The 26,004-nt window shown below is 39.5% G+C and overlaps 1 protein-coding gene across 10 annotated transcripts in view; it reads left to right on the top strand.

Moving 5' to 3' along the window:
- The window catches only part of RASAL2 (RAS protein activator like 2), a 394,454-nt gene that overhangs the window by 301,713 nt on the left and 66,737 nt on the right, over positions 1–26,004 (top strand). For all 10 annotated transcript variants that reach the window (XM_069546154.1, XM_069546155.1, XM_069546149.1 and 7 more), the window contains one exon: positions 25,377–25,486. In XM_069546154.1, coding sequence (XP_069402255.1) covers positions 25,377–25,486 — 110 coding nt within the window. The remainder of the gene's footprint in view (positions 1–25,376; positions 25,487–26,004) is intronic.

Consider the following 26,004-nt stretch of genomic DNA (forward strand, 5'->3'; position numbering starts at 1 on the left):
TAGTGAAAGTTGCTCAGTCTTGTCTGACTCTTTGTGACACCATGGACTATATAGTATTTTGATAGGGATTGCATCAAATATATAGATTGCCATGGGTAGTATGGTCATTTTAAGAATATCAATTTTTCCCATCCATGCACATGGTATGTCTTTTCATCTGTTTATATCACTTAAATTTGTTTCATCTATATCTTATAGTTTTCAGAGTACAGATTTTTATCTCCTTAGATAGGTTTATTCTTAAGTATTTTATTCTTTTGATGCAATTGTAAATGGGATTGTTTCCTTACTTTTTTTCTAATAGTTTGTTGTTAGTGTATAAAAATGCAACAGATTTCTGTATATTTTGTGTTGTTTAGCTTTAGTGAATTAGTTAATAAGCTCTAGTAGTTTTGTGTCAGCGTCTTTAAGATTTTCTATGTATAGTATCAGGGCTTTCTTGGTGGAAAAGAATCCACCTGCAGTGCAGAAGACACAGGGACATGGGTTCAATCTTTGGGTCAGGAAGATATCCTGGAAGGCAAAATGGCAACCCACTCCAGTAATCTTGCCCAGAAAGTCCCACTGATAAGAGGAGCCTGGTAGTCTATAGTCCATGGGGTCACAAGAGTCAGACACGACTCAGCAACTGAATAACAGCAACATGACCGATTTTATGTCTAAATAATCTGTCATTGATGTAAATGGGATATTAAAGTCCTTTACTATTATTGCCTTGCTATCAGTTTCTCCTTTTTTGTTTGTCATTATTTGCTTTATGTATATGCAAGTGCTCCTTTGTTGGATACATGTCTTTACAATAGCCTTATCTTCTTGTTAGATAGATCTCTTTATAAGTATGTAATGTCCTTCTCTGTCTCTTACAGTCTTTCTTTTAAAGTCTATTTTGCCTCATATAAGTATTTCTACCCCAGCTTTCTTTTCTTTTCCATTTGCATGGAATATTCTTTTAGCTTTTGCTAGTGCTGAGATCTTCATATTAGAGCGATGTTTTTATGACTTTTTATAGCAGTGTGATTAATGATCCACAAATCAGGAGATAGAAAATGATATTGTTTTGGATAATCTTCTTCTAAACAGTCTTCTTTTCAGAGAAGGCGATGGCACCCCACTCCAGTACTCTTGCCTGGAAAATCCCATGGACGGAGGAGCCTGGTAGGCTGTAGTCCATGGGGTCGCGAGGAGTCGGACATGACTGAGCAGCTTCATTTTCACTTTTCACTTTCATGCATTGGAGAAGGAAATGGCAACCCACTCCAGTGTTCTTGCCTGGAGAAACCCAGGGATGGGGGAGCCTGGTGGGCTGCCATCTATGGGGTCGCACAGAGTTGGACATGACTGAAGCAACTTAGCAGCAGCAGCAGCCTTCTTTTAGTATTTCCTAGCACTTAGTTCCAGTGCCCCATAAGTGATTTAAATTCAGCTTGCTCCATACTATACCCACTTGTGTTTTTCCCCAAAACTCTTTTCCCTCTGAACTTCTAACGTTGTAGTACTACACATTTCTTCAGTTCCCAGAGCCAAATACCTATGAGACACCCAGCTTCTTGAGCATGAGATCAGTGCAGTGTACAGGGTCTGAACAGAAGAAGGCCATCTTCATGGAGTTTAATGTTCAGTGGTTGCCATCTCAAGTTCTTAATGGTTCATTTTTGGATTTGTGTTTTGTAAATCAAGTCCAAGGAAACAATGGAGCATGTGCAAAGGCTTGAAACCAAGGCACAGTTCCACCTCCTCCTGCCTCTCTGGGGTGGATTCTGAGTTCCCCACTTTCCTATCCCCTGGATCCCAGCCACCCTTCCTCACCCTCTGCTTCACTGAACCACAAGCTATCACTCTCTGACCCTAGAGAAGCTTGTGCACAAGCATGAAAAAGATAGGGACTGGGCTGCACACTCTTGGCGGGGCTGTCCTTGTCCCCACCTGTCATCTTCACTGGTGTCTGGCAGGTTGCCAGAGACCACAGCTCAGTGGTCTGGACACAGACCACAGCTGAGCAAGCCTCTTGTTCATCCTTAATTCCAGGGTCCTAGTGAGTTGTAGTGGCAGCCATGGGAAGAAGCCTGGCCCAACTTCCCTGCCCTGGGCCAGGCACATGGGTTTGATGGCTGGGGAAGGGCAGCCTGGTAGCCAGTGGGTCACCTACACACTAAACTGTCAGTCTAGGGCTCCAAGTGACTCTGAAGTCTGAGGGTCTGAGGGAGCATGACATTAAATAGCAAATTAAAAGTACCATGGCAAATGGAGAGAGAGAGACTTCTGGGAAATGTTTTTATTTTATCATCTTTAATGATACTGTGTTCCTGCTTTTTGGACAAGGGCCCTAATATTTTTTTCACTAAACCCCTCAGAGTATATAGCTGGTCCTATCTAATACACTAAAGATTTTAACTCATCTCCTGGCCTCCAGTTCCTCCTTCATCCACTTAAGCTTTCACAATGTTGCCAGACTGGGCTCTTTAAAATTTAAACTTGGTCATTACTTAACTCTCCCTTGCCTGAGTGTTTTAGTAGTTCTCTTTGGTCCCATGCCCATGTTGTTGTTGTTTAGTCACTAAGTTGTGTCTGAATATCTGTGACTGTAGGTTGCCGGGCTCCTCTGTCCATGGGATTTTCCAGGTAAGAATACTGGAGTGTGGTGCTATTTCCTTCTCCAGGGAATCTTCTCAACCTAGGGATTAAACCCACATCTCCTGCACTGGCAGGCAGATTCTTTACCACTGAGCCATCAGGGAAGGTTCTCTCCCCTGTGCCCATGGACATGACCAAATTTTGAACATTTTATTTGGCTTGCACCGTGGGTTCTTTCCACTCTCCTCCCTCTCTCCCTTCTTCCTTTCCTTCATTTGAATGTCTTCAGACATAACTAACTTTTCCTTCAAAAATCATCAGTTACCTGCTGAAACCTTTGGCATATAACTTGTTTTTTACTGGATGATCAAAACCAAAGTTAACTTGGCACAGAGAGCCTTTCATTATCTAGTTTTCAGCTGCCCTTCCAGTCTCATTTCTTTATACTCAATACCGTCTTTCCTACACCCAGTTTTCTAAGCCTCCAAACTGAAAAGAGTGCTGTATCTTAGTGCTCCATCTTTGTTTAACTTAAGTTCCTCAAACAAGTTTTCCCACGTGTCTTTGTACATTTCTGCCTGTTAAGGCCACCTTCTGTACTCCCTAAAAGTATTTTCATCCTTCAGAGTTCAACTCCAGTATCTTCTTAACATTAGCCTTGACCTTCTCTGTCCTTTCTTCAGAGTGGACATTTACCCATTACCATTTATGTGTATAGTTGCCTTCCCTGGTCTGTGATATTCTAGTTGGTAGTCTCCAGAATGAATGTACATACCTCAGAGAGTACACTGCACAGTCCACTTGGGTTGCAAAAAGAAAATAATAATGTTTGAGTTCTTAAATTTCACTGTTTTAAGATTTTTGTGTTATTGACTATTTTATAGTCATACATCGAAACATTCTTATAATTTTATAGATGAGCAGTTTTAGGAATGCACACCAACAGTATTTTACTTATTTGATACATAGTCAAGACAATTTAGGGGCTTCCCCAGTTAAAGAATTCTCAGTGTTAAAGAATCTACCTGCAATGCAGATTCAATCCCTGGGTCAGGAAGATCCCCTGGAGGAAGGCACAGCAACCCACTCCAGTATTCTTGCCTAGAGAATCCCTTGGACAGAGGAGCCTGGCAAGCTACAGTCTATAGGATCACAAAGAGTCAGACACAACTGAAGCAACTAAGCATGTACACGTGCAAGACAGTGTAAAAACTACTGTTCTAGGAGGCTCCCTTTTTTGCTATTCCCGCTCCAGCATTTATTATTTGTAGACTTTTTGATGATGGTCATTCTGGTTGGTGTGAGGTGATACCTCATTGTAGTTTTTAGTTGCATTTCTCTTAATAAATCAGAAGTGCTGAGCATATTTTCATGTGCTTTTTGGCAATCTGAATGTCTTCTTTGGAGAAATGTCTATTTAGATCTTCTGCCCATTTTTTGATCGGGTGGTTTGGTTTTTTGATACTGAGCTATATTAGCTGTTTACATATTTTGAGTGTAATCCATTGTTGGTTGCACCATTCACAAATATTTTCTCTCATTCTGAAGGTCATCTTTTCATTTTGTTTATGACTTCCTTTGCTGTCAAAATCTTTTAAGTTTAATTAGGTACCATTTGTTTATTTTTATTTCCGTTACTCTAGGAGATGGATTAAAAAAGCTATTGCTGTGATTTATGTCAAAAAATGTTCTTCCTTTGTTTCCTTCCAGGAGTTTTATAGTACCTGGTCTTACATTTAGGTCTTTAATGCATTCTAGTTTATTTTTGTGTGCGGTGTTAGAGAATGTTCTAATTGCATTCTTCTACATGTAGCTGCCCAGTTTCCCCAGTACATTTACTGAAAAGATTATCTTTTTCTGTTGTATATTCTTGTGTCCTTGGTCGTAGTATTTGACCATAGGTACATGGGTGTATTTCTGGGCTTTTCTGGTGAAAGCCCATTGTCCCATTGATCTATGTTTCTGTTTCTGTGCCCATACCATACTGTTTTGATTACTAAAATTTTGGTAATATAAATGGTATAACCACTATGGAGAACAGTATGGAGGTTCTTAAAAAGCTGAAAATAGAACTATCATGAGTCTGCAATCCTACTCCTGGGCATATCTCCAGAGAGAGCCTTAATTCAAAAAGATACATGTGCTCCAAATGTTCATTGCAGCATTGTTTACAATAGCCAAGACATGTAAGCAACCTAAATGTTCATTAACAGATGAATTCATAAGGAAGATGTGGTATACAGTGATATACAGTGAAATATTACTCAGCCATAAAAATAATGAAATAATGCCATTCGCAGCAACATAGATGGACCTAGAGGTTACCTTACTAAGTAAAGTAAGACAAAGACAAGTATCATATACTGTCATCTATGTGTGGAACCTTTAAAAAAATGATACAAATGAACTTATATACAAAATAGAAATAGATCAGTTCAGTTCAGTTCAGTTCAGTTCAGTTGCTCAGTTGTGTCCGACTCTTTGCGACCCCTTGAATCGCAGCACGCCAGGCCTCCCTGTCCATCACCAACTCCCGGAGTTCACTCAGGCTCATGTCCATCAAGTCAGTGATGCCATCCAGCCATCTCATCCTCTGTCGTCCCCTTCTCCTCCTGCCCCAAATCCCTCCCAGCACCAAAGTCTTTTCCAATGAGTCAACTCTTCACATGAGGTGGCCAAAGTACTGGAGTTTCAGCATTAGCATCATTCCCTCCAAAGAAATCCCAGGGCTGATCTCCTTCAGAATGGACTGGTTGGATCTCCTTGCAGTCCAAGGGACTCTCAAGAGTCTTCTCCAACACCACACTTCAAAAGCACCAATTCTTTGGCGCTCAGCCTTCTTCACAGTCCAACTTTCACATCCATATGTGACCACAGGAAAAACCATAGCCTTGACTAAATGGACCTTTATTGGCAAAGTAATGTCTCTGCTTTTCAATATGCTATCTAGGTTGGTCATAACTTTTCTTCCAAGGAGTAAGCGTTTTTTAATTTCATGCCTGCAATCACCGTCTGATCAACAGACATAGAAAACAAACTTATGGTTACCAAAGACGAAAGGGGAATGGGAAGGGTAAGATAGGAGTTTGGGATTTACACACTACTGTATATAAAATAGGTAATGACGAAGACCTACTGTATAGCACAGGGAACTCTACTCAGTATTTTATAATAGCCTGTAAAGGAGAAGAATCTGAAGAAAAAAACAAATATATATATATATCTGTAACTGAATCACGTTGCTGTACACTTGAGGCTGTTGCACATTGTAAATCAACTATACTTCAGTAAAAATGAAACTTAAAAAATAAGGACAATATTAGAAAAAATAACTCTTAGAAAATCAAGACTGTGTCTTATTCATTTAACTCCAGCACTGACCTTTTCTTCTTCCTAATCTGTTTATGAAAACTCAATAAATAGGTGACATTCATGATTGCCCAAGGTATACACGTTGCAAAGACACTAACCTTTTATGCCATAGCATTTTTATCATTAGTCGATTGTTTCAAATTAATCAACATTATATATTGGATTTAAAAAAAAAGATTCTACCGTATCTGTTAAGGAAAATAGAATTAAGGGTGGGCTACAGTGAGTAGAAAGAAAAAATTTTCTTTCACTGGAAGCCCTGTGAGATTAATGGTAAAAAGAGTGACTCGTGGGGACTGTCTTAGTTTGCTTCTCACTCAAATTATAATTGAAAGTGTAGGAATGTGGTCTGCTCTCAGCTTTTTAAAAGTTAAGTGGGGGAAAAAAAAGCTGATACATCTAGCAGAAGGGAAGGTCAAAACCTGATGATCCGTCCTTGGCTACCTGGGCTCATAGTTTATGCATTCAGTGAGACCATCACTGTCACTCAGGAGCGCTTCTCCATTAAAATCAGCTACCTGCAGTTCAGAGTGGCTTTGCATTCTTCTGCCCATATGATCTAAGGCCAGTGTTACCTGCCTTTTTAATTCTGCCAGAGTATCAGTACAAGGATCTTATTAGCATTTAAGAATTTGGACCAAGGATAGGGAAAAGAGCTGTAAGACCCATATTTTTTAATGTATATTCAGCTTTTTTTAATGTATGTTCAGCTGGTATCTCCCTTGTGTGACCAAAAGAAAATTGTTTGACCTCTTCTGAGGCCTATGGTGCCTTTTTTATGATAATGAAATATCATACAAATATTTTAAGATCTTGCTGGTTTGCAGATTAAAAGGTATTGTGTACTAAGAACCAATTTGTTATTATTTTGAAGCGTAAATTCATAATAGAAGAAAATTTTTGCAGGATTAGAAAGAAGTACAGTTAGGAAGTAGCCTCTAGAAGTTATATAACTATACCTTGTAAAATCTTTTCCCTGGTGCCCATCTTCCTGCCTTCTTCCACTTAATTGTGTACTTGAAAAAGAAGAGCTTATCCTGGCTAATAATTAGATTGTTTTACTTTGTACCTTTCACTCACTACCATTTCCATAATATGGATTTTAGGTGCATTTTGTTTCACCAGAGGCAGGAAAAATTTTATTTTTTTTTAATAATAAGTTCCAAAACCCTCCTTCATCTGCAATGCTGTTATTCTTAGAGTCCTAGAAATGAGAGCTAGAAAACTTCAATTAAATTCATCTAGTTCATCTCCCCTGACAATGAAAAAACATCTTTCATATTATATTATATGATGCTTTTTTCAGGCTTCCATGATAACCTCTGGGAGACTGTCCAACAGACTAATAGACCTCACTTAGGGGGAATGTTCTCATTCTTAGTTTTGACCCTTCATTTCTAATTATTTGATTCCTGAAAGCCATCTTCTTTAATATTCATACTCTGTGAATTTGAGTAAGATCAGCAGTCTCTTCTAGTGGTAAGAATATCAACATATACCTCATTAGCAGGAACTGAGGGTGGTCTATATAAGTGTGTATTTCAGATACTAAGTTTTTCCTCTTTAAATACCAGATTTGGTTTTATTTTAATAATATTGAGGTTATTTTTTTCCCCTTCAGATGTATTAGATCTTTTCCCTGCTTTCTTGAGTGAATTGGAATTTTCCCAATTCAGTTTAATCATTATTAGCATTCTGCAAATATATATTAGGTAGCCCACTATATACTAAGCATTGAAGTAATATAATGATGAGCTCCATGTTTGCCTTTAGGAGTTAAGACTCAGTAGGGGATATAAAATTGAAATACCAAGAATTATTGGTCAAGACAGGAAAACAGTAGTATGAACAAAAGATCTAAATAAAAGTGAGAGACTAAGTCTTACTAGAGAAATCAAGAAGGATTTTGTGAGGAGTTGGTATTCAAAATAAATAGTGTAGGGACAACTGAGTGGCCATTTTGGGAAAGAAAAAAAAAAGGTAAAATTAAATGTGAGATATATCTCTTACCTTACATGAGTGTAAATTCCAAATGGATTAGGGATCTAAGTGTAAAAAATAAACCATACAACTACTAGAAGAAAACAGAGAGGAATTCCTCTTTACTTTTTAAAAAACACTCTTTAATGAATGGTTACTGAAAAGCCAGAGGCCAAAAAAAAATTAAGACATGTCAAAAAACATCATAAACTTAAAAGACAACTGACCAATGCACAACATATAGATATCAGCACTTTAAAATGAGAGACAAATGATCAAAACCTCAACAGAAAAATTTAAAAAAAAAGATGAATAGATAATTCTCAAAAACTATAAAAATTTTTCTGAACATATAAAAGCAATGTTCATACAATCAGAAATGCAGATCAAAATAGCATAGAGATACTACCTGACCTTTTAGCTAGCAAAACCTGTCGAGTATGATAAATTCAGTTGGTGACGGGAAACAGATACTCTCATATATTGCTGATGGGAATGCAGACTGGTGCAGCCCTTCTAGAGGGGATTTTAGCAAATCTACACATGCACCTTTTCATCCAGCAGTCCCACTTTTAGCTGTCTGCCTTCAAAATACAGCCTCCACCATTATGAAAATACATTCTCCACCATTATGACCTTGCAGTATCATTTATAATTGTAAAATATTGGAAACAACCTAAATGCCCACCCATAAGAAACTAATTGCATAAATTATGTGTGCAAGGTAGAGTAATGGCCTCCCAAAGATATACATATCCTAATATGCAGAATCTATGAATATGTTGCCATAAATGGCAAAAGAGGCTGTTGCGGATGTGGTTAAAGCTACTCAAGGTGAGAAGAGTATCCTAGATTATCCAGGTGGTTTCATTCTAGTAACAGGTAGAGGTGGTGGTTTAGTTGCTTTGTTGTGACTGATGCCTGCGACCCTATGGACTATAGCCTGCCAGGCTCCTCTGTTCGTGGAATTTCCAAGGCAAATAACAGGAGGCCTTAGAAATTGAGAACATTTAAGAGAGATACTACATTGCTAGCTTTGAAGATGGAGGAAGACTACCACGAGCCAAGGAATATGAGTGACCTTAAGATGCTGGAAAAGGCAAAAAACACATTCTCCCATAAGAGCCTTCAGAGAGAAATAAAGCCCTGCTGACACCTTGATTTTAAGCCAGATGATACACCTGTTTGGACTTCTGCCCTACAGAATAATAAATTTGTACTGTTTAAGTCACTGTGTTTGTGGTAATTTGTTACAGCAGCAATAGACAACTAGTACAGTGATAAACTGATGAAATTAGAATTCTGTAGTTTCAGTCAGTATGTCACTGGCCACGGTTCTTGACCTGAATCAGCAGCAACTGATAAGAAGAGACAAGAAGTTCAGACAGGGCTCTGTCTGGGCCCTGCTACAGCAGGAGGGGGTGAATGCAGATAATTTCCCTTGCTGTCTCCTCATGGGGCAGGTGAGCAGGTTCCTTACATGGAGTGAGGGTCGGGGTGAGTACAGGAGCTGAGCCAGAGAAGTGACTGAGGTAGTCTGCCCACCCCTTTGTGGTGCTGTGTGCAGGGAGCATCCACAGTGCCCTACTTTTGCTCCCAGCTCCTCAGAAGTGGCATCTGGGTTTTTGGTCTTTTTGTATCTTGTTGTCCATAATTTGCCCCAACTGCACATGTTACATGTATGCAGTTATTTTCAGTTCCTTATAGTTCTTTCGTATTTTGTTGCTGGAGGATATGCTTATTCGGGTGCAAGCACTGCAGCAAAGGGTCCCAGATCCCAGCCTATCTTAAGTATGGTAACTGTGTTAATTTCCTAGTTTTCATAATTATGTGCAAGCTCAGTCACTAAGTCATGTCCAACTCTTTGCGACCCCAAGGACTGTAATCCGCCACGCTCCTCTGTCCGTGGGATTTCCCAGGCAAGAGTACTGGAGTATGTTGTCATTTCTTCTTCCAGGGGATCTCCCTGACCCAGGAATGAAACCCCCATCTCCTATGTCTCCTACATTGGCAGGTGGATCCTGGACCACTGAGCCACCTAGGAAGTCATAATTCTATGGTTACATAAGATGTTAGTGTTAGATGAAGCTGGACAAGGGAAAACTCTTTGTACTATTTTTCCAAACGTAAAGGAAAAAATATCAGAGATTCCTTCCCTTCTCAAGATCCCCGCCCCCCGCCTGCTCACCTCATTGACATATTTATGTTAGTCACCATTTCTTTTCTGCTATTCCTCTGTGAATTTCCAATGACTTTTAACTCTTGTTAAAAAGTAAAGACTTGTTTACAGAAATTTTTAGCAGATTTATTCTTAATGGATCCAAAATGAAAACATCCCAAAAGTCCATTAGTTGGCAAATAGGTAAACCAGTTTTGGTACATCTGTACAGTGGAATAAAAAGGAAGCAACTAGTAACACGTGCACCAATATGGATAAATTTCAGAAATAGTATGCTAAATGAAGGAAGACTCCTTACCACATAATTCCATTTATATAACATTCTAGAACAGATGAAACTATAGGAACAAATCAGATTGGTGGTTTCCTGGTGGGTCAGAGGTTAAAGCATCTGCCTCCAATGCGGGAGACCCAGGTTCGATCCGTGGGTCGGGAAGATCCCCTGGAGAAGGAAATGGCAGTCCACTCCAGTATTCTTGCCTGGAGAATCCCATGGACGGAGAAGCCTAGTAGGTTACAGTCCACGAGGTCACAAAGAGTCGGACATGACTGAGCGACTTCACCTACAAGGGCTGAGAGAGGAGGAAGGAACTGACTATAAAGGGGCACAAATAAATTCTTTCAGTGATAGAAATACTCTGTATCTCAACTGTAATAGTACACATTTGTCAAAACTCATCAAACTTTTTACCTAAAAAAAAGTGAATTTTGTTTATAAATTACACTTCTATGAATCTAATTTTTAATAGAAAAGATATGTTTAAAACATAATATAAAAAGTTGAAAATAAAAGGTTTAAAAACTTTTAACTGGAAGATAATAATCCAAAGAAATATGGCATAACAGTGTTGTATCAAGTGAAAATAAATCTTTACAGCAAATTTTCGGGGATAGAGAAGGTATGCTTTATATCTTCTAGTGATAAGCATATCAATAAGTTATATTATGATGCTATATATAGTAATTACGGGGCTTCCCAGGTAACACTAGTGTTAAAGAACCCACCTGCCAATGCAGAAGACATCTGAGACGTGGTTTCAGTCCCTGAGTCAGAAAGATCCGCTGGAGGAGGGCATGGCAACCCGCTTCAGTATTCTTGCCTGGAGAATCCCATGGACAGAGGTACCTGGCGGACTACACTCTGTAGGGTCGAGAAAGCTGGACACGACTGAAAAGACTTAGCACACACACACACATAACAATTATAATGTTATATAATACTATTTTACTTTTATATTTTAATATAACCTAATAATATCATTGGCATCAGTTCAGTTCAGTCAGTTCAGTCGCTCAGTCGTGTCCGACTCTTTGCGACCCCATGAATCGCAGCACGCCAGGCCTCCCTGTCCATCACCAACTCCCGGAGTTCACTCAGACTCATGTCCATCGAGTCAGTGATGCCATCCAGCCATCTCATCCTGGGTCGTCCCCTTCTCCTCCTGCCCCCAATCTCTCCCAGCATCAGAGCCTTTTCCAATGAGTCAACTCTTCACATGAGGTGGCCAAAGTACTGGCGTTTCAGCATTAGCATCATTAATTCCAAAGAAATCCCATGGTTGATCTCCTTCAGAATGGACTGGTTGGATCTCCTTGCAGTCCCAGGGACTCTCAAGAGTCTTCTCCAACACCACAGTTCAAAAGCATCAATTCTTCTGTGCTCAGCCTTCTTCACAGTCCAACTCTTACATCCATACATGACTACTGGAAAAACTATAGCCTTGACTCAGTTCAGTTCAGTTCAGTCGCTCAGTCGTGTCTGACTCTTTGCGACCCCTTGAATCACAGCACACCAGGCCTCCCTGTCCATCACCAACTCCCAGAGTTCACTCAGACTCATGTCCATCGAGTCCATGATGCCATCCAGCCATCTCATCCTCGGTCGTCCCCTTCTCCTCCTGCCCCAGTCTCTCCCAGAATCAGAGTCTTTTCCAATGAGTCAACTCTTCGCATGAGGTGGCCAAAGTACTGGAGCTTCACCTTTAGCATCATTCCTTCCAAAGAAATCCCAGGGTTGATCTCCTTCAGAATGGACTGGTTGGATCTCCTTGCAGTCCAAGGGACCCTCAAGAGTCTTCTCCAACACCACAGTTCAAAAGCATCAATTCTTTGGTGCTCAGCCTTCTTCACAGTCCAACTCTCACATCCATACATGACCACAGGAAAAACAATAGCCTTGACTAGATGGACCTTAGTCGGCAAAGTAATGTCTCTGCTTTTGAATATACTATTTAGGTTGGTCATAACTTTTCTTCCAAGGAGTAAGCGTCTTTTAATTTCATGGCTGCAGTCACCATCTGCAGTGATTTTGGAGCCCAAAAAAAATAAAGTCTGACACTGTTTCCACTGTTTCTCCATCTATTTCCCACGAAGTGATGGGACCAGACGCCATGATCTTCGTTTTCTGAATGTTGAACTTTAAGCCAACTTTTTCACTCTCCTCTTTCACTTTCATCAAGAGGCATTTTAGCTCCTCTTCACTGTCTGCCATTAGGGTGGTGTCATCTGCATATCTGAGGTTATTGATATTTCTCCCAGCAATCTTGATTCCATCTTGTATTTCTTCCAGTCCAGCGTTTCTCATGATGTACTCTGCATAGAAGTTAAATAAGCAGGGTGGCAATATACAGCCTTGATGTACTCCTTTTCCTATTTGGAACCAGTCTGTTGTTCAATGTCCAGTTCTAATTGTTGCTTCCTGACCTGCATACAGATTTCTCAAGAGGCAGGTCAGGTGATCTGGTATTCCCATCTCTTTCAGAATTTTCACAGTTTATTGTGATCCACACAGTTAAAGGCTTTGGCATAGTCAATAAAGCAGAAAAAGATGTTTTTCTGGAACTCTCTTGCTTTTTCCGTGATCCAGCAGATGTTGGCAATTTGATCTCTGGTTCCTCTGCCTTTTCTAAAACCAGCTTGAACATCAGGGAGTTCACGGTTCACATATTGCTGAAATCTGGCTTGGAAAATTTTGAGCATTACTTTACTAGCATGTGAGATGAGTGCAGTTGTGCAGTAGTTTGAGCATTCTTTGGCATTGCCTTTCTTTGGAATTGGAATGAAAACTGACCTTTTCCAGTCCTGTGGCCGCTGCTGAGTTTTCCAAATTTGTTGGCATATTGAGTGCAGCACTTTTCACAGCATCATCTTTCAGGATTTGAAACAGCTCAACTGGAATTCCATCACCTCCACTAGCTTTGTTCATAGTGATGCTTTCTAAGGCCCACTTGACTTCACATTCCAAGATGTCTGGCTCTAGATTAGTGATCACATCATCATGATTATCTGGGTCGTGAAGATCTTTTTTGTACAGTTCTTCCGTGTATTCTTGCCACCTCTTCTTAATATCTTCTGCTTCTGTTAGGTCCATACCATTTCTGTCGGCAAAGTAATGTCTCTGCTTTTGAATATGCTATCTAGGTTGGTCATAACTTTTCCTCCAAGGAGTAAGCGTCTTTTAATTTCATGGCTGCAGTCACCATCTGCAGTGATTTGGGAGCCCAAAAAAATAAAGTCTGACACTGTTTCCACTGTTTCCCCATCTATTTCCCATGGAGTGATGGGACCAGATGCCATGATCTTCGTTTTCTGAATGTTGAGCTTTAAGCCAACTTTTTCACTCTCCTCTTTTACTTTCATCAAGAGGCTTTTTAGTTCCTCTTCACTTTCTGCCATAAGGGTGATGTCATCTGCATATCTGAGGTGATTGATATTTCTCCCTGCAATCTTGATTCCAGCTTGTGTTTCTTCCAGTTCAGCATTTCTCATGATGCACTCTGCATAGAAGTTAAATAAGCAGGGTGACAATATACAGCCTTGACATACTCCTTTTCCTATTTGGAACCAGTCTGTTGTTCATGTCCAGTTCTAACTGTTGCTTCCTGGCCTGCATACAGATTTCTCAAGAGGCAGGTTACATAGTTTAGATATAATTAGTGCATATATGTTCACTCTGTTGACTTCGGTGCTTTTGTATGTTTACGAGTTTCATAATAAAAGTTTCACTTCCTTTGACAAAAGAGAATCATTGGATGCGTGTCAAAAATGCAGATTGCTGCTTCACACCAGAGTTTCTGATTCATCAGCTCTGTGCTAGAAAAAACAATTGTAATTTATGATAGAACCTTTTCTTTTCCTCTGTGATGCTCAAATTTGTAGACAAACAAAAACAAAACAAATAACCCTAAATCAAAAAGCCCCACTAGAGGAGAAATTACTCACACTGAAACTGCTTATTAGCTATAAAGCACTTTGTAACTGTTTATTGTTTTGTTATGATCCTTGTTACCTGGAGTTTCCCTTTCCGTTTAGACTTCCAACAACTGGAAGATAAACTAAGTAACATATTATAACTGAAAAGTGAAGTTCGACATTTTCAGTTACCCTTCCTTTTCCTTTTTCCTTGTTAGCTTTCTACAATTAGATTTTAGTTAACATTTATCAAACATCTACAAGTTCCTAAGTCACATTAAGAGAACAAGGAAGAGAGTCAGTTTTGTATGACATAGCCCTTCTTAGATAATTATGAACCATAGTAATATGAAGAGCTAAAATATACAAAACACAGAGACTAACGTACTAATTAAACTGAAACTTAAAAAGCAAGAATAAAAACAGTTCTCACCTGGGTTCTTTCTAGTTGACAAGGTGACATTTTCTTGGTATGAGTCTTAGAACATTTTAAGGAACATTGTAAAATTACTTAATCACCTAGAATCGTTTAATCCCTTGTGTGGCCACCGATGTGGAAAAGTCTCAAACAGGATTAAAGCAGGGTTCTGTTGCACACCACTCTGTGTGTCTGTGTGTGTGTGTGAAAGGTGATGACATGTCTCTCTGCTGCTTCTCCACGTCTTAAGGGAACAGCAGCAGCGCTAGGACGCCCGCCAGTCAGTGTCTCTGATCACCACCACTGAGGCTTCTGAGAGCGGTTGCATAGCAGCAGTTTTATTTCCGTTACCGATCATGCCCTGGTAGCCAAGTTCGGTCTTTTGGGGGTTACTCCAGTCTGTAGGTGGTGAACAACTTTTATCGCCCTCTTAACATTCACCAAGCTCCAGAGAAGGATGCCATTTGACTTTTTCTCTTTCACTGGCTGTTGCTAATTTTAAGCCTTATTTTGACCAAAAAAGAGTGAGTATCAACTTCTTAATCTAAGTCATTTTAGTTGTATCAATTGCCATGACAGTGTTGTTTAAAGCAGCAAGCTTTTTACTATTTTTAAGAACTGTAAATGGTAGCAAGAGCATTTCAAAGGAAACTTGGATGGCGTAGAATTTGTTTGAAGGGTTTTATTGGTGTTCTTTCAGACTAGGTTTGGGTCATTTAGAAGGACAAAATCAAGTTTATTTGTAGTCTTCTCATTTGTTTGCATTTATGCTATGGGATTTTTAGGATACATTTATAGGAGTATCATTTATTCTTCAAATTAACATAAGACATAGATATCATAACTTTATGTGAAAGAGAGAGAGAGATTTTCCTAACTGGTATACATCTTCTTTAAAATTTTATATTTGGATTTTTTTCCTCAGTGACCACAGAATCAGTTACATATAAAAGTAATTTCAGTAGGATTTCAATTTTACTCTAGTTTAATTTTATAGATAGGAGCCTTCGGAGCAAATTTTTCTAAGTCAAATGTCAACATGAATGGAGGTTTTTAATTTGTTTTCTTTTTTCCTCTCATATTTTTGAATTATCATATTGCATTTCTGTCTCTTTGTGATGTGTAATTCTATAATAAGATACATGTAGAAATTAAGTATAGTATGCATGGGGACGGAGGAGGCAATGGCACCCCACTCCAGTACTCTTGCCTGGAAAATCCCATGGACAGAGGAGCCGGGTCGGCTGCAGTCCGTGGGGTTGCAAAGAGTCGGACATGACTGAGCGACTTCCCTTTCACTTTTAACTTTCATGCATTGGAGAAGGAAATGGCAACCCACTCCAGTGTTCTTGCCTGGAGAATCCCAGGGACGGGGGAGCCTGGTGGGCTTCCATCTATGGGGTCACACAGAGTCGGACACGACTGAAGCAACTTCCAGCAGCAGCATACTTGGGGAAAATGCATTATATAGTGCTTAGAGTATTTGAAGAGAAATTAGAATGTGGAGAATTAGTACAATATTATGATTAAAAAGCAAGAGTTCCAGAGTCAGACCACCTGAACTTGAAGTTTCACTCTGCCACTTGGCAGCTGTGTGACTTGGGAAAAGCCAGAAAACTTCTCCAAAGCTCAGCTATTGATAGACAGTGGTCAACTGTTCATGAAGAAAATGAACTGCTCATATATTGCACATTACTGCTCAGAATCACATTAAAGTTTCATAGCTGAAAGTATTTTTCTCAGAAAAGCAAATACTTATTTATGACTGCCTAGAATGGTCTTGGGAGAAGGCGATGGCACCCCACTCCAGTACTCTTGCCTGGGAAATCCCACGGACGGAGGAGCCTGGTGGGCTGCAGTCCATGGGGTTGCGAAGAGTCGGACATGACTGAGCGACTTCACCTTCACTTTTCACTTTCATGCATTGGAGAAGGAAATGGCAACACACTCCAGTGTTCTTGCCTGGGGAATGCCAGGGACCGGGAGCCTGGTAGGCTGCCGTCTATGGGGTTGCACAGAGTTGGACACCACTGAAGCGACTTAGCAGCAGCAGCAGCAGCAGCAGCAGAATGGTCTTGTCTCTCATTGTAGATTTCCTTAGAAGTCAGAGCACAAGGTGAGGTCCTTACAGTGGCTTCCAGGATCTACACAGCATACCGCCTACCCCACTCCCCAGACCAGCACCAGCATGCTACCGCTCATTCCCCACAACTCTTCTTACTGCTTTCTCCATTCCAGCCTCAGTGACTTGACTCTTTTTTGATCATACCAGGCATGCTTTTGCCTTAAAGCCTTTGCCGAGCCTAGTCGCATTGCCTGGAATGCTTTTCCCTTCCAGCATGTGCTGGAAGTATCAAGGCTGACTCACCTCCTTCAAATCTTTATTCAATATAATCTTCATAAGGTCTGCAATGACCATTTTGTGTTCCCAGTCCTCTTTACACTGCTCTGTTTTTAACAGTGCTTTTCTTTTGCTAATTTACTTTGTTCTTTGTTTATTGTCTGTTTCCTTCCACTGGTATGTAAGATTAATGAAGCAAAAGAGTTTTGTTTGTTTTGTTCATTGATATATCTCAAGTACCTCAAGTATCTAACAAATAAATATATGAATAAATGAAGCTTTTTCAGTACTAGCATTAGACTGGGTTTAAATTCTGACTTCTCACCTATTAACTCTTATTACCTAAATCAAGTTATTGAATACCTACTTTGTGGAGTTGTTCCATGAATTAAATGTTACCACATATTGGAAAGCACCTGGCCAGTAGTTGATAACCCAGGAGGCCTTCAATAAATTCTTTCAGCCAACAAATGTTCACTGAACACTTATGATATACCAAGTATCACTTACAGGCACTGGCATATATCACTGAGCAAAATAGCCCCGAATCCCTGATACTGTGGGAATTATTTCTAGTTTGCTTTCCTTTCTTCATTGCAGTAGTTTCTAGAAGGAAAAAAATCATGATTTCACCAACCTGTTCAGTTGTGTCTCATCCTAGATTTGTCTTAGTTAATACTTATAGGTGCCCAGTTTCCATGACTTTAAAAGTACCTTTGCATTCAGTTATCTTATTCTTTGGGATGGCCTCAGGAAGAGAAATTTTAATCCTTATTTTACCTCTAAGAAATCTGAAACCTCAGAGTTATTATTTGTCCAGTATCATTCAACTAGGAGAAATTTGAGCCAGGATTTGAAGCCATACTTCCTGACTCAGGGTTCCCTGTTCTCTCCATGGTGGCATTTGTACCAGAAGCAGCATGATGGGTTTTATTCATTTCACTGGCTATTTAATTTCAGTTCTACAAACATACATTGGGCCCCTACTAGATGCCAGATACCAACCTTGCCCAGGAATGCAAAAATTGTTTAGTTCCTGTCCTGATAAGTTCAGAATTTAATAGGGAAGACTGTTAACACATCAATGGGTATGCAGCGTGCTAAATGTAACACTGGCTATATTTATAGATTCTTGGAAGCACAATTAATCTACAACAGGGTCAGGGATTGCCAAAATAGACACCTTAGAGGAGATCATGGCTCAGCGGAGTCTGAAAGGACGACTTAAACAGGGAAAAGGGAGGGAATATGAGCAGTAGCAGAGATACATGACGAATTCGAGGCTTTCAGAGTTGCTGGTGTCTAAAGCACGAAGCAGGAAATGGCCAGGGATCAGGCTAGAGCAGCTAGGATCTACAAGATGATACCACATCTGAGAGGTAGAACTCTTACCAGGACCATTCTCTTAGCTACCTTTAGGTCAGTTATTCCCATCCACTCAGCTGTAGCCAGGGCTGTTCACAGTACAGAGCCTACTGACCTGTATATAAGGAATTGCTCAGAGGGGCTGGTGGGCAAGAGGACATAGCATACACTCTGAGGCTTCAGAGAAGGAATAATGTTGCTGGAAGGCTCAGTGCAACCTGGTTGGTCCAGGCAAAGGTATAGAAGGAGCCAAGCTTTGAGCCAAATAGTCTTCTCAGATGAAAACCATAATTCAGTTATATCAAGGAAATGAAAAGAGAATTTTGTAGTAGCTTCTACTACCTCACCAACCACTCTGGGCCATCTTATAATTTCCCTTATCTGTATTCTGTAAACAACTATAATTTTATGTATATAGTTGTGAGATTTATTTATTGAGCACTTATTAATCTCTGGTGGATGTTAAGATAGATACAGCATTATTAGTTCACTTCACTTCAGTCACTCAGTTGTGCTGACTCTTTGTGACCCCATGGCATGTAGCATGCCAGGCCTCCCTGTCTATCACCAGCTCCCGGAGTATACCCAAACTCATGGCCATTGAGTTGGTGATGCCATCCAACCATCTCATCCTCTGTCGTTCCCTTCTGCTGCCTTCAGTCTTCCCCAACATCAGGGTCTTTTCAAATGAGTTAGCTCTTCGCATCAGGTGGCCAAAGTATTGGACTTTCAGCTTCAACATCAGTCCTTCCAATGAACACCCAGGCCTGATTTCCTTTAGGATGGACTGGTTGGATCTCCTTGCGGTCCAGGGGACTCTCAAGAGTCTTCTCTAATACCACAGTTCAAAAGCATCAATAATTCAGTGCTCAGCTTTCTTTATAGTCCAACTCTCACATCTATACATGACCAGTGGAAAAACCATAGCCTTGACTAGATGGACCTTTGTTGACACAGTAATGTCTCTTCTTTTTAATATGCTGTCTGAAGTGAAGTGAAGTGAAGTCGCTCAGTCATGTCCAACTCTTTGCAACCCCACGGACTGTAGCCTACTACACTCCTCCGTCTATGGGATTTTCCAGGCAAGAGTACTGGAGTGGGTTGCCATTTCCTTCTCCAGAGGATCTTCCTGACCCAGGGATCGAACCCAGATCTCCCACACTGTAGGCAGACGCTTTACCATCTGAGCCACCAGGGAAGTCTATATAGGTTGGTCATAACTTTCCTTCCAAGGAGTAAGCATCTTTTAATTTCATGGCTGCAATTACCATCTGCAGTGATTTTGGACCCCCCAAAAATAAAGTCAGCTATTGTTTCCACTGTTTCTCCATCTATTTGTCATGAAGTGATGGGACCAGATGCCATGATTGTAGTTTTCTGAATGTGAGCTTTAAGCCAATTTTTTCACTCTCCTCTTTCACATTCATTAAGAGGCTCTTTAATTCTTCTTCACTTTCTGCCATAAGGTGGTGTCATATGCATATATGAGGTTATTGATATTTCTCCCAGCAATCTTGATTTCGGCTTGTGCTTCCTCCAGCCCAGAATTTCTCATGATGTACTCTGCATAGAAGTTAATTAAGCAGGGTAACAATATACAGCCTTGACGTACTCCTTTTCCTATTTGGAACCAGTCTGTTGTTCCATGTCCAGTTCTAGCTATTGCTTCCTGGCCTGCATACAGATTTCTCAAGAGGCAGGTCAGGTGGTCTGGTATTCCCATCTCTTTCAGAATTTTCCACAGTTTATTGTGATCCACACAGTCAAAGGCTTTGGCATAGTCAATAAAGCGGAAGCAGATGTTTTTCTGGAACTCTCTTGCTTTTCGATGATCCAGCAGAAGTTGGCAATTTGATCTCTGGTTCCCCTGCCTTTTCTAAAACCAGCTTGCACATCTGGAAGTTCAGGGTTCACATATTGCTGAAGCCTGGCTTGGAGAATTTTGAGCATTACTTTCCTCGTGTGTGAGATGAGTGCAATTGTGTGGTAGTTTGAGCATTCTTTGGCGTTTCCTTTCTTAGGGATTGGAATGAAAACTGGCCTTTTCCAGTCCTGTGGCCACTGCTGAGTTTTCCAAATTTGCTGGCGTATTGAGTGCAGCACTTTCACAGCATCATCTTTTAGGATTTGAAACAGCTCCACTGGAATTCCATCACCTCTGCTAGATTTGTTTGTAGCAATGCTTCCTAAGGCCCACTTCACTTCACATTCCAGGATGTCTGGCTTTAGGTGAGTGATTGTGAGTGATCACACAGTGTGATTATCTGGGTCATAAAGAACTTTTTTGAACAGTTCTTCTGTGTATTCTTGCCACCTCTGCTTAATATCTTCTGCTTCTTTTAGGTCCATACCATTTCTGTCCTTTATCGAGCCCATCTTTCCATGAAATGTTCCCTTGGTATCTCTCATTTTCTTAAAGAGGTCTCTAGTCTTTCCCATTCTGTTTTTCCCCTCTATTTCTTTGCACTGATCACTGAGGAAGGCTTTCTTATCTCTCCTTGCTATTCTTTGGTATTCTGCATTCAAATGGGTATATCTTTCCTTTTCTCCTTTGCCTTTCACTTCTCTTCTTTTCACAGCTGTTTATAAGGCCTTCTCAGACAGCCATTTTGCTTTTTTGCATTTCTTTTTCTTGAGGATGGCCTTGATCCCTGTCTCCTATACAGTGTCATGAACCTCCATCCATAGTTCATCAGGCACTCAATCAGATCTAGTCCCTTAAATCTATTTCTCACTTCCACTATATAATCGTAGGGATTTGATTTAGGTAATACCCGAATGGTCTAGTGGTTTTCCCTACTTTCTTCAATTTAAATCTGAATTTGGCAATAAGGAGTTCATAATCTGAGCCACAGTCTGCTCCTAATCTTGTTTTTGCTGACTGAATAGAGCTTCTCCATCTTTGTCTACAAAGAATATAATCAGTCTGATTTTGGTGTTGGCCATCTGGTGATGTCCATGTGTAGAGTCTTCTCTTGTGTTGTTGGAAGAGGGTGTTTGCTATGACCAGTCTGTTCTCTTGGCAAAACTCTATTAGCCTTTGCCCTGCTTCATTCTGTACTCCAAGGCCAAATTTGCCTGTTACTCCAGGTGTTTCTTGACTTCCTACTTTTGCATTCCAGTTCCTGTAATGAAAAGGACATCTTTTTTGGGTGTTAGTTCTAAAAGGTCTTGTAAGTCTTCATAGAACCATTCAACTTCAGCTTCTTCAGCGTTACTGGTCGGGGCATAGACTTGGATTACCATGATATTGAATGGTTTGCCTTGGAAATGAACAGAGATCATTCTGTTGTTTTTGAGATTGCATCCAAGTACTGCATTTCAGACTCTTTTGTTGACTATGATGGCTACTCCATTTCTTCTAAGGGATTCCTGCCCACAGTAGTAGATATAATGGTCTTCATAGTTAAATTCACTGATTCCAGTCCATTTTAGTTCGCTGATTCCTAGAATATCGATGTTCACTCTTACCATCTCCTGCTTGACCACTTCCAATTTGCCTTGATTCATGGACCTAACATTCCAGGTTCCTATGCAATATTGCTCTTTACAGCATCGGACGTTGCTTCTATCACCAGTCACATACACAACTGGGTGTTATTTTTGCTTTGTCTCCATCCCTTCATTTTTTCTTACGTTATTTCTCCACTGATCTCCAGTAGCATATTGGGCACCTACCAACCTTGGGAGTTCCTCTTTCAGTGTCCTATCTTTTTGCCTTTTCATACTGTTCATGGGGTTTTCAAGGCAAGAATATTGAATGGTTTGCCATTCCCTTCTCCAGTGAACCACATTCTGTCAGACCTCTCCACCATGACCCATCCATCTTGGGTGACCCCACACGGCATGGCCTAGTTTCATTGAGTTAGACAAGGCTGTGGATCATGTGATCAGATTGGCTAGTTTTCTTTGATTGTGGTTTCAGTCTGTCTGGCCTCTGATGCCCTCTCTTAGCACCTACCATCTTACTTGAGTTTCTCTTACCTTGGACGTGGGGTATCCTGTCTCTGCCAATTATACATTCAGTTCAGTTCAGTTCAGTCGCTTAGTCATGTCCGACCTCTTTGCGACCCCATGAACCGCAGCACGCCAGGCCTCCGTGTCCATCACCAGCTCCCAGAGTCCACCCAAATCCAATAGCTGGACAAATCAACTTTCCATTTTCCAATCTTATTTGTTGTTACAACTAATAATTTACCAACCACACTAAATCTCCTTAATGTATACCCTTCTCATGCTGTGGTCCATATAGTACCCTTGCTGCTCAATTCCTCCAAACCCGAATCATGTCTTCTCTCTGTGACCTAGCATATACCACTTCTTCCGTTTAATTTCCCTTAATTTCAATAGATGTTGCAACCTCTTCTTTCTCTAAACTCCTGAAATAATTTCCTATGTACCTCTCTAAAATAATACCATGTTTTATCAATTCTGAGATGTAAATTTTTTCACATTTTAACATCTCCATAGTTTATGTTTTAACATCTCCACAGTTTAACATCATAGTTTATCTTTTAAAACATGCCATTCATCATCAGTGTTCTTAAAAGAGAGAATATATCATGGTATTTTGTGGAAAAACATGAAAAACAACTACTCTGAGTCAAAAAAATAGTTCAGAAGAATGAAGAAGCATTAAATACCTTAACCAGTTTTGTGTATGTTCTTTCTTTGTGTACACTATGTAATATATGACAAAACCTGCCAACCTAAGTCATTAAAAAAAAACTTCTTTAATGCAAAATAAAGAGTCTTAGTGATAAGTCATTTTGTTATAGCTTAATTGGCAGCGTTTTTTCTTAGTATGCATAAAATAATGGTGTGACAATCACAGGTGTCCTAGATTCAAAGAAATAGATAGTTTTATTTTGTGATTAAATATGTCAGGCATTAATAACATGTACCTTCCTAATACATGTTGTATTATATATATTTATATTAATTTCTAGTCCTGTATTAAACTACAGGCCTTTTGAGGGCAAGGATTTTATTTAATCTTTGATACCCTTACAATAGTTGTTACGATGCTTTATACCATATACATATAAAATAAATATTTAATAAATGGATTAAAATATGAAGTATAAGATAAAAGTGCCACAGAAAGATAAAGTACTATATGAGTGAATATCTACCAGTACATTCTCAGTTAACTACTTATACTTAACTATAGTTTTGTTAGAAATGTATTTACATATGGTATTTAGTTGGGTCCTTGGGCTGAATCTCAACTTAGGCTCGTGGTTTTTGAACCAGCAATAAATGATCCTAATAGAATTCTACAAATTTCAGTCTTGCTTGCTGATTGCATTCTTAAGAAAATGTGATGACTCGTCTTGACTGAATCATAGCAGGTAGTAAATAAAACCTCTGCCTTGGAGAACAAATAACAGTGACTTTCCCTAATGATGCTAAGATTATACAGGAAACCAGGCAAATGCCTGTCTCTAAGAAATATAGTACTTTTAAAATAGCCTTGTTTTTTTTCCCTCCAATCCATCTCAATAACACCTATAATAAAAAACCTGGGAAATAAAAAACAGTTTAGGGAATTTTGTTTGTGTGATATTTTCTAGTTTTTATCCTTATTCTTTGGACTACAAGAACAAGAAATAACATAAGCATTTTTCTTCAGTTAGCTAAATATTTCCAATTCTGATTCAAATAAGTAATTTCCATCATTCTCTCAGAGTGCTTATGTGTTTGCAAACCGTACTTGGCATGGAAAAGCAGTGGTAGTCCACTCTGCTATTCACTGGATATCTCCACTTATCTTTCTGGATTGTACATTCTTTCCCTGTTGAAGTTAGGTGTGGTCATGTGACTTTTTTGTCTAATAAAATGAGACCATTAGTGACGTAAAGCTTTCAGAGCAAGTACAAAATTTCCCACACTTCCTTTATCCTGCTGCAGCAACTATAGAAGCACAGAGATGGAGCCACCCTTAGCACAAGACCCTGCGTGAGGATAGCATAGACCCAGGTCCCCATCACATTTGACCTGCTCAGAGATATGTAGTATGTTTTGTATGAGATTATTATTTTTTGTGTATGTGATATTTTGTGTGAGATCATATTATTGTAAAGTTATTAGATAAGTATAACCTAGCTTATCGTGATTAATATAGTCTTTACTCCAAAACAGTGGAGTTTAATGGTAACTAAAAGAATATAACAGATTTGATGTGCTGTTATTGGCCTAGTATTTTTTTTTCCTTTTGGAAATACTATTGTATTTCCATGCATCAAAATACTTTTCTTTGAATTACAATCTTTTGTCAAAACATTTTGAGATACCTCTGTAAGATGTCCTTTCATCTCCCAACAGTAGAACTGTTTCTTAAAAGAAATGCTCATTGATGTTCATTCTTGTCTTTACTTTTTTATTCAGCAAGCTTTTTTGAATGTCAGGTGCTAAGACTGGATGATGTTCAAGGCACTCTGGATGGTTTGGTAGAAGTGGCACAAAGTAAGCAGGGGCTAAAAACTATAAGGCACTTTGTTCTTCGGAAGTCTAGGTGCTTCACTGGTTTCATAAATGATACATACCAATTTCATTTTAAAATAGTTAAACTATATTTGAAAGTTAACATCATAAATACCATATCCAAGGTGACACAGATCAAATTATGCCACTGTTGAGACCACCAACATATGACCTTAAAAGTTAGAAGTTTCTTTACCATAGCTAGTATAGAGACAGTTTAAGAAATAAGAACTTAAGTGCCATCAAAAAGTCTAATTCTCCCAGTTATCTTGGAAGAAAAAAATTTTTAGCACATTACCAAGTGGTTTCCAGCAACTGTGTTTTACAAATTAAAAAATTAAAAGCTAGATTCTGTTTCTGGTCTTGATTATAAGAATCTGAGTAGCTTTTATAAAGTCAGTGCAGATGAGTTAGGAAATAGCAAGGTTCCCCTTTTGTTCTTTTTCCTATCACCTTCTGCCTTTTCATTCTAGGGGTTCTTCAGCAAGCGCCTAAAAGGCTCCATCAAGAGGACCAAAAGCCAATCAAAGCTTGACCGAAACACGAGCTTTCGGCTTCCCTCTCTTCGCAATACCGATGACAGGTAGGCATTCACTTGCTTAAAACACAGAAAGCAATTTTACAGTGCATTTTGGTAAGATATTTTGGTCTTCTCTAACTGTGCGTCAGTGATAAGCCTAGAGAACTGATAAAAAAATTTACTTTTTTGTCTTGCTCATATTGAGGCACGGTACAAAATATTAGCTTACATACCAAACCAGTTTAAAAATCTTACAATACTGGAGAGTGTGCAGATACCTAAGAACTAATTTAAGAGTCAGTTGTGCTATTTCTGTCGAATTGTGTTCTCGTGGTCCAAGGTGTATCTTTCTTCGGTAGAATGGTTTTAAGGGATGCTGATGGCTATAGCTAACATTTTCTGAGCACTATACTAAATGCTTTATATACTTTATCTTGTTTAATCTTTAGAATAACCCTGTAAGAGAAATACTAATATTATCACGATTTTACAGGTGACAAGTCTGAGAAAGAGAGGTTCCAAGGTTATACCGCTTAGTAAATAGAAAAAAATGGTTAAACTTGGGCAACTTTGCTCTGAGT

Source organism: Ovis canadensis, chromosome 12 (genome assembly GCF_042477335.2).
Source record: "Ovis canadensis isolate MfBH-ARS-UI-01 breed Bighorn chromosome 12, ARS-UI_OviCan_v2, whole genome shotgun sequence".
In the NCBI taxonomy this organism is placed as follows: Eukaryota; Metazoa; Chordata; class Mammalia; order Artiodactyla; family Bovidae; genus Ovis; species Ovis canadensis.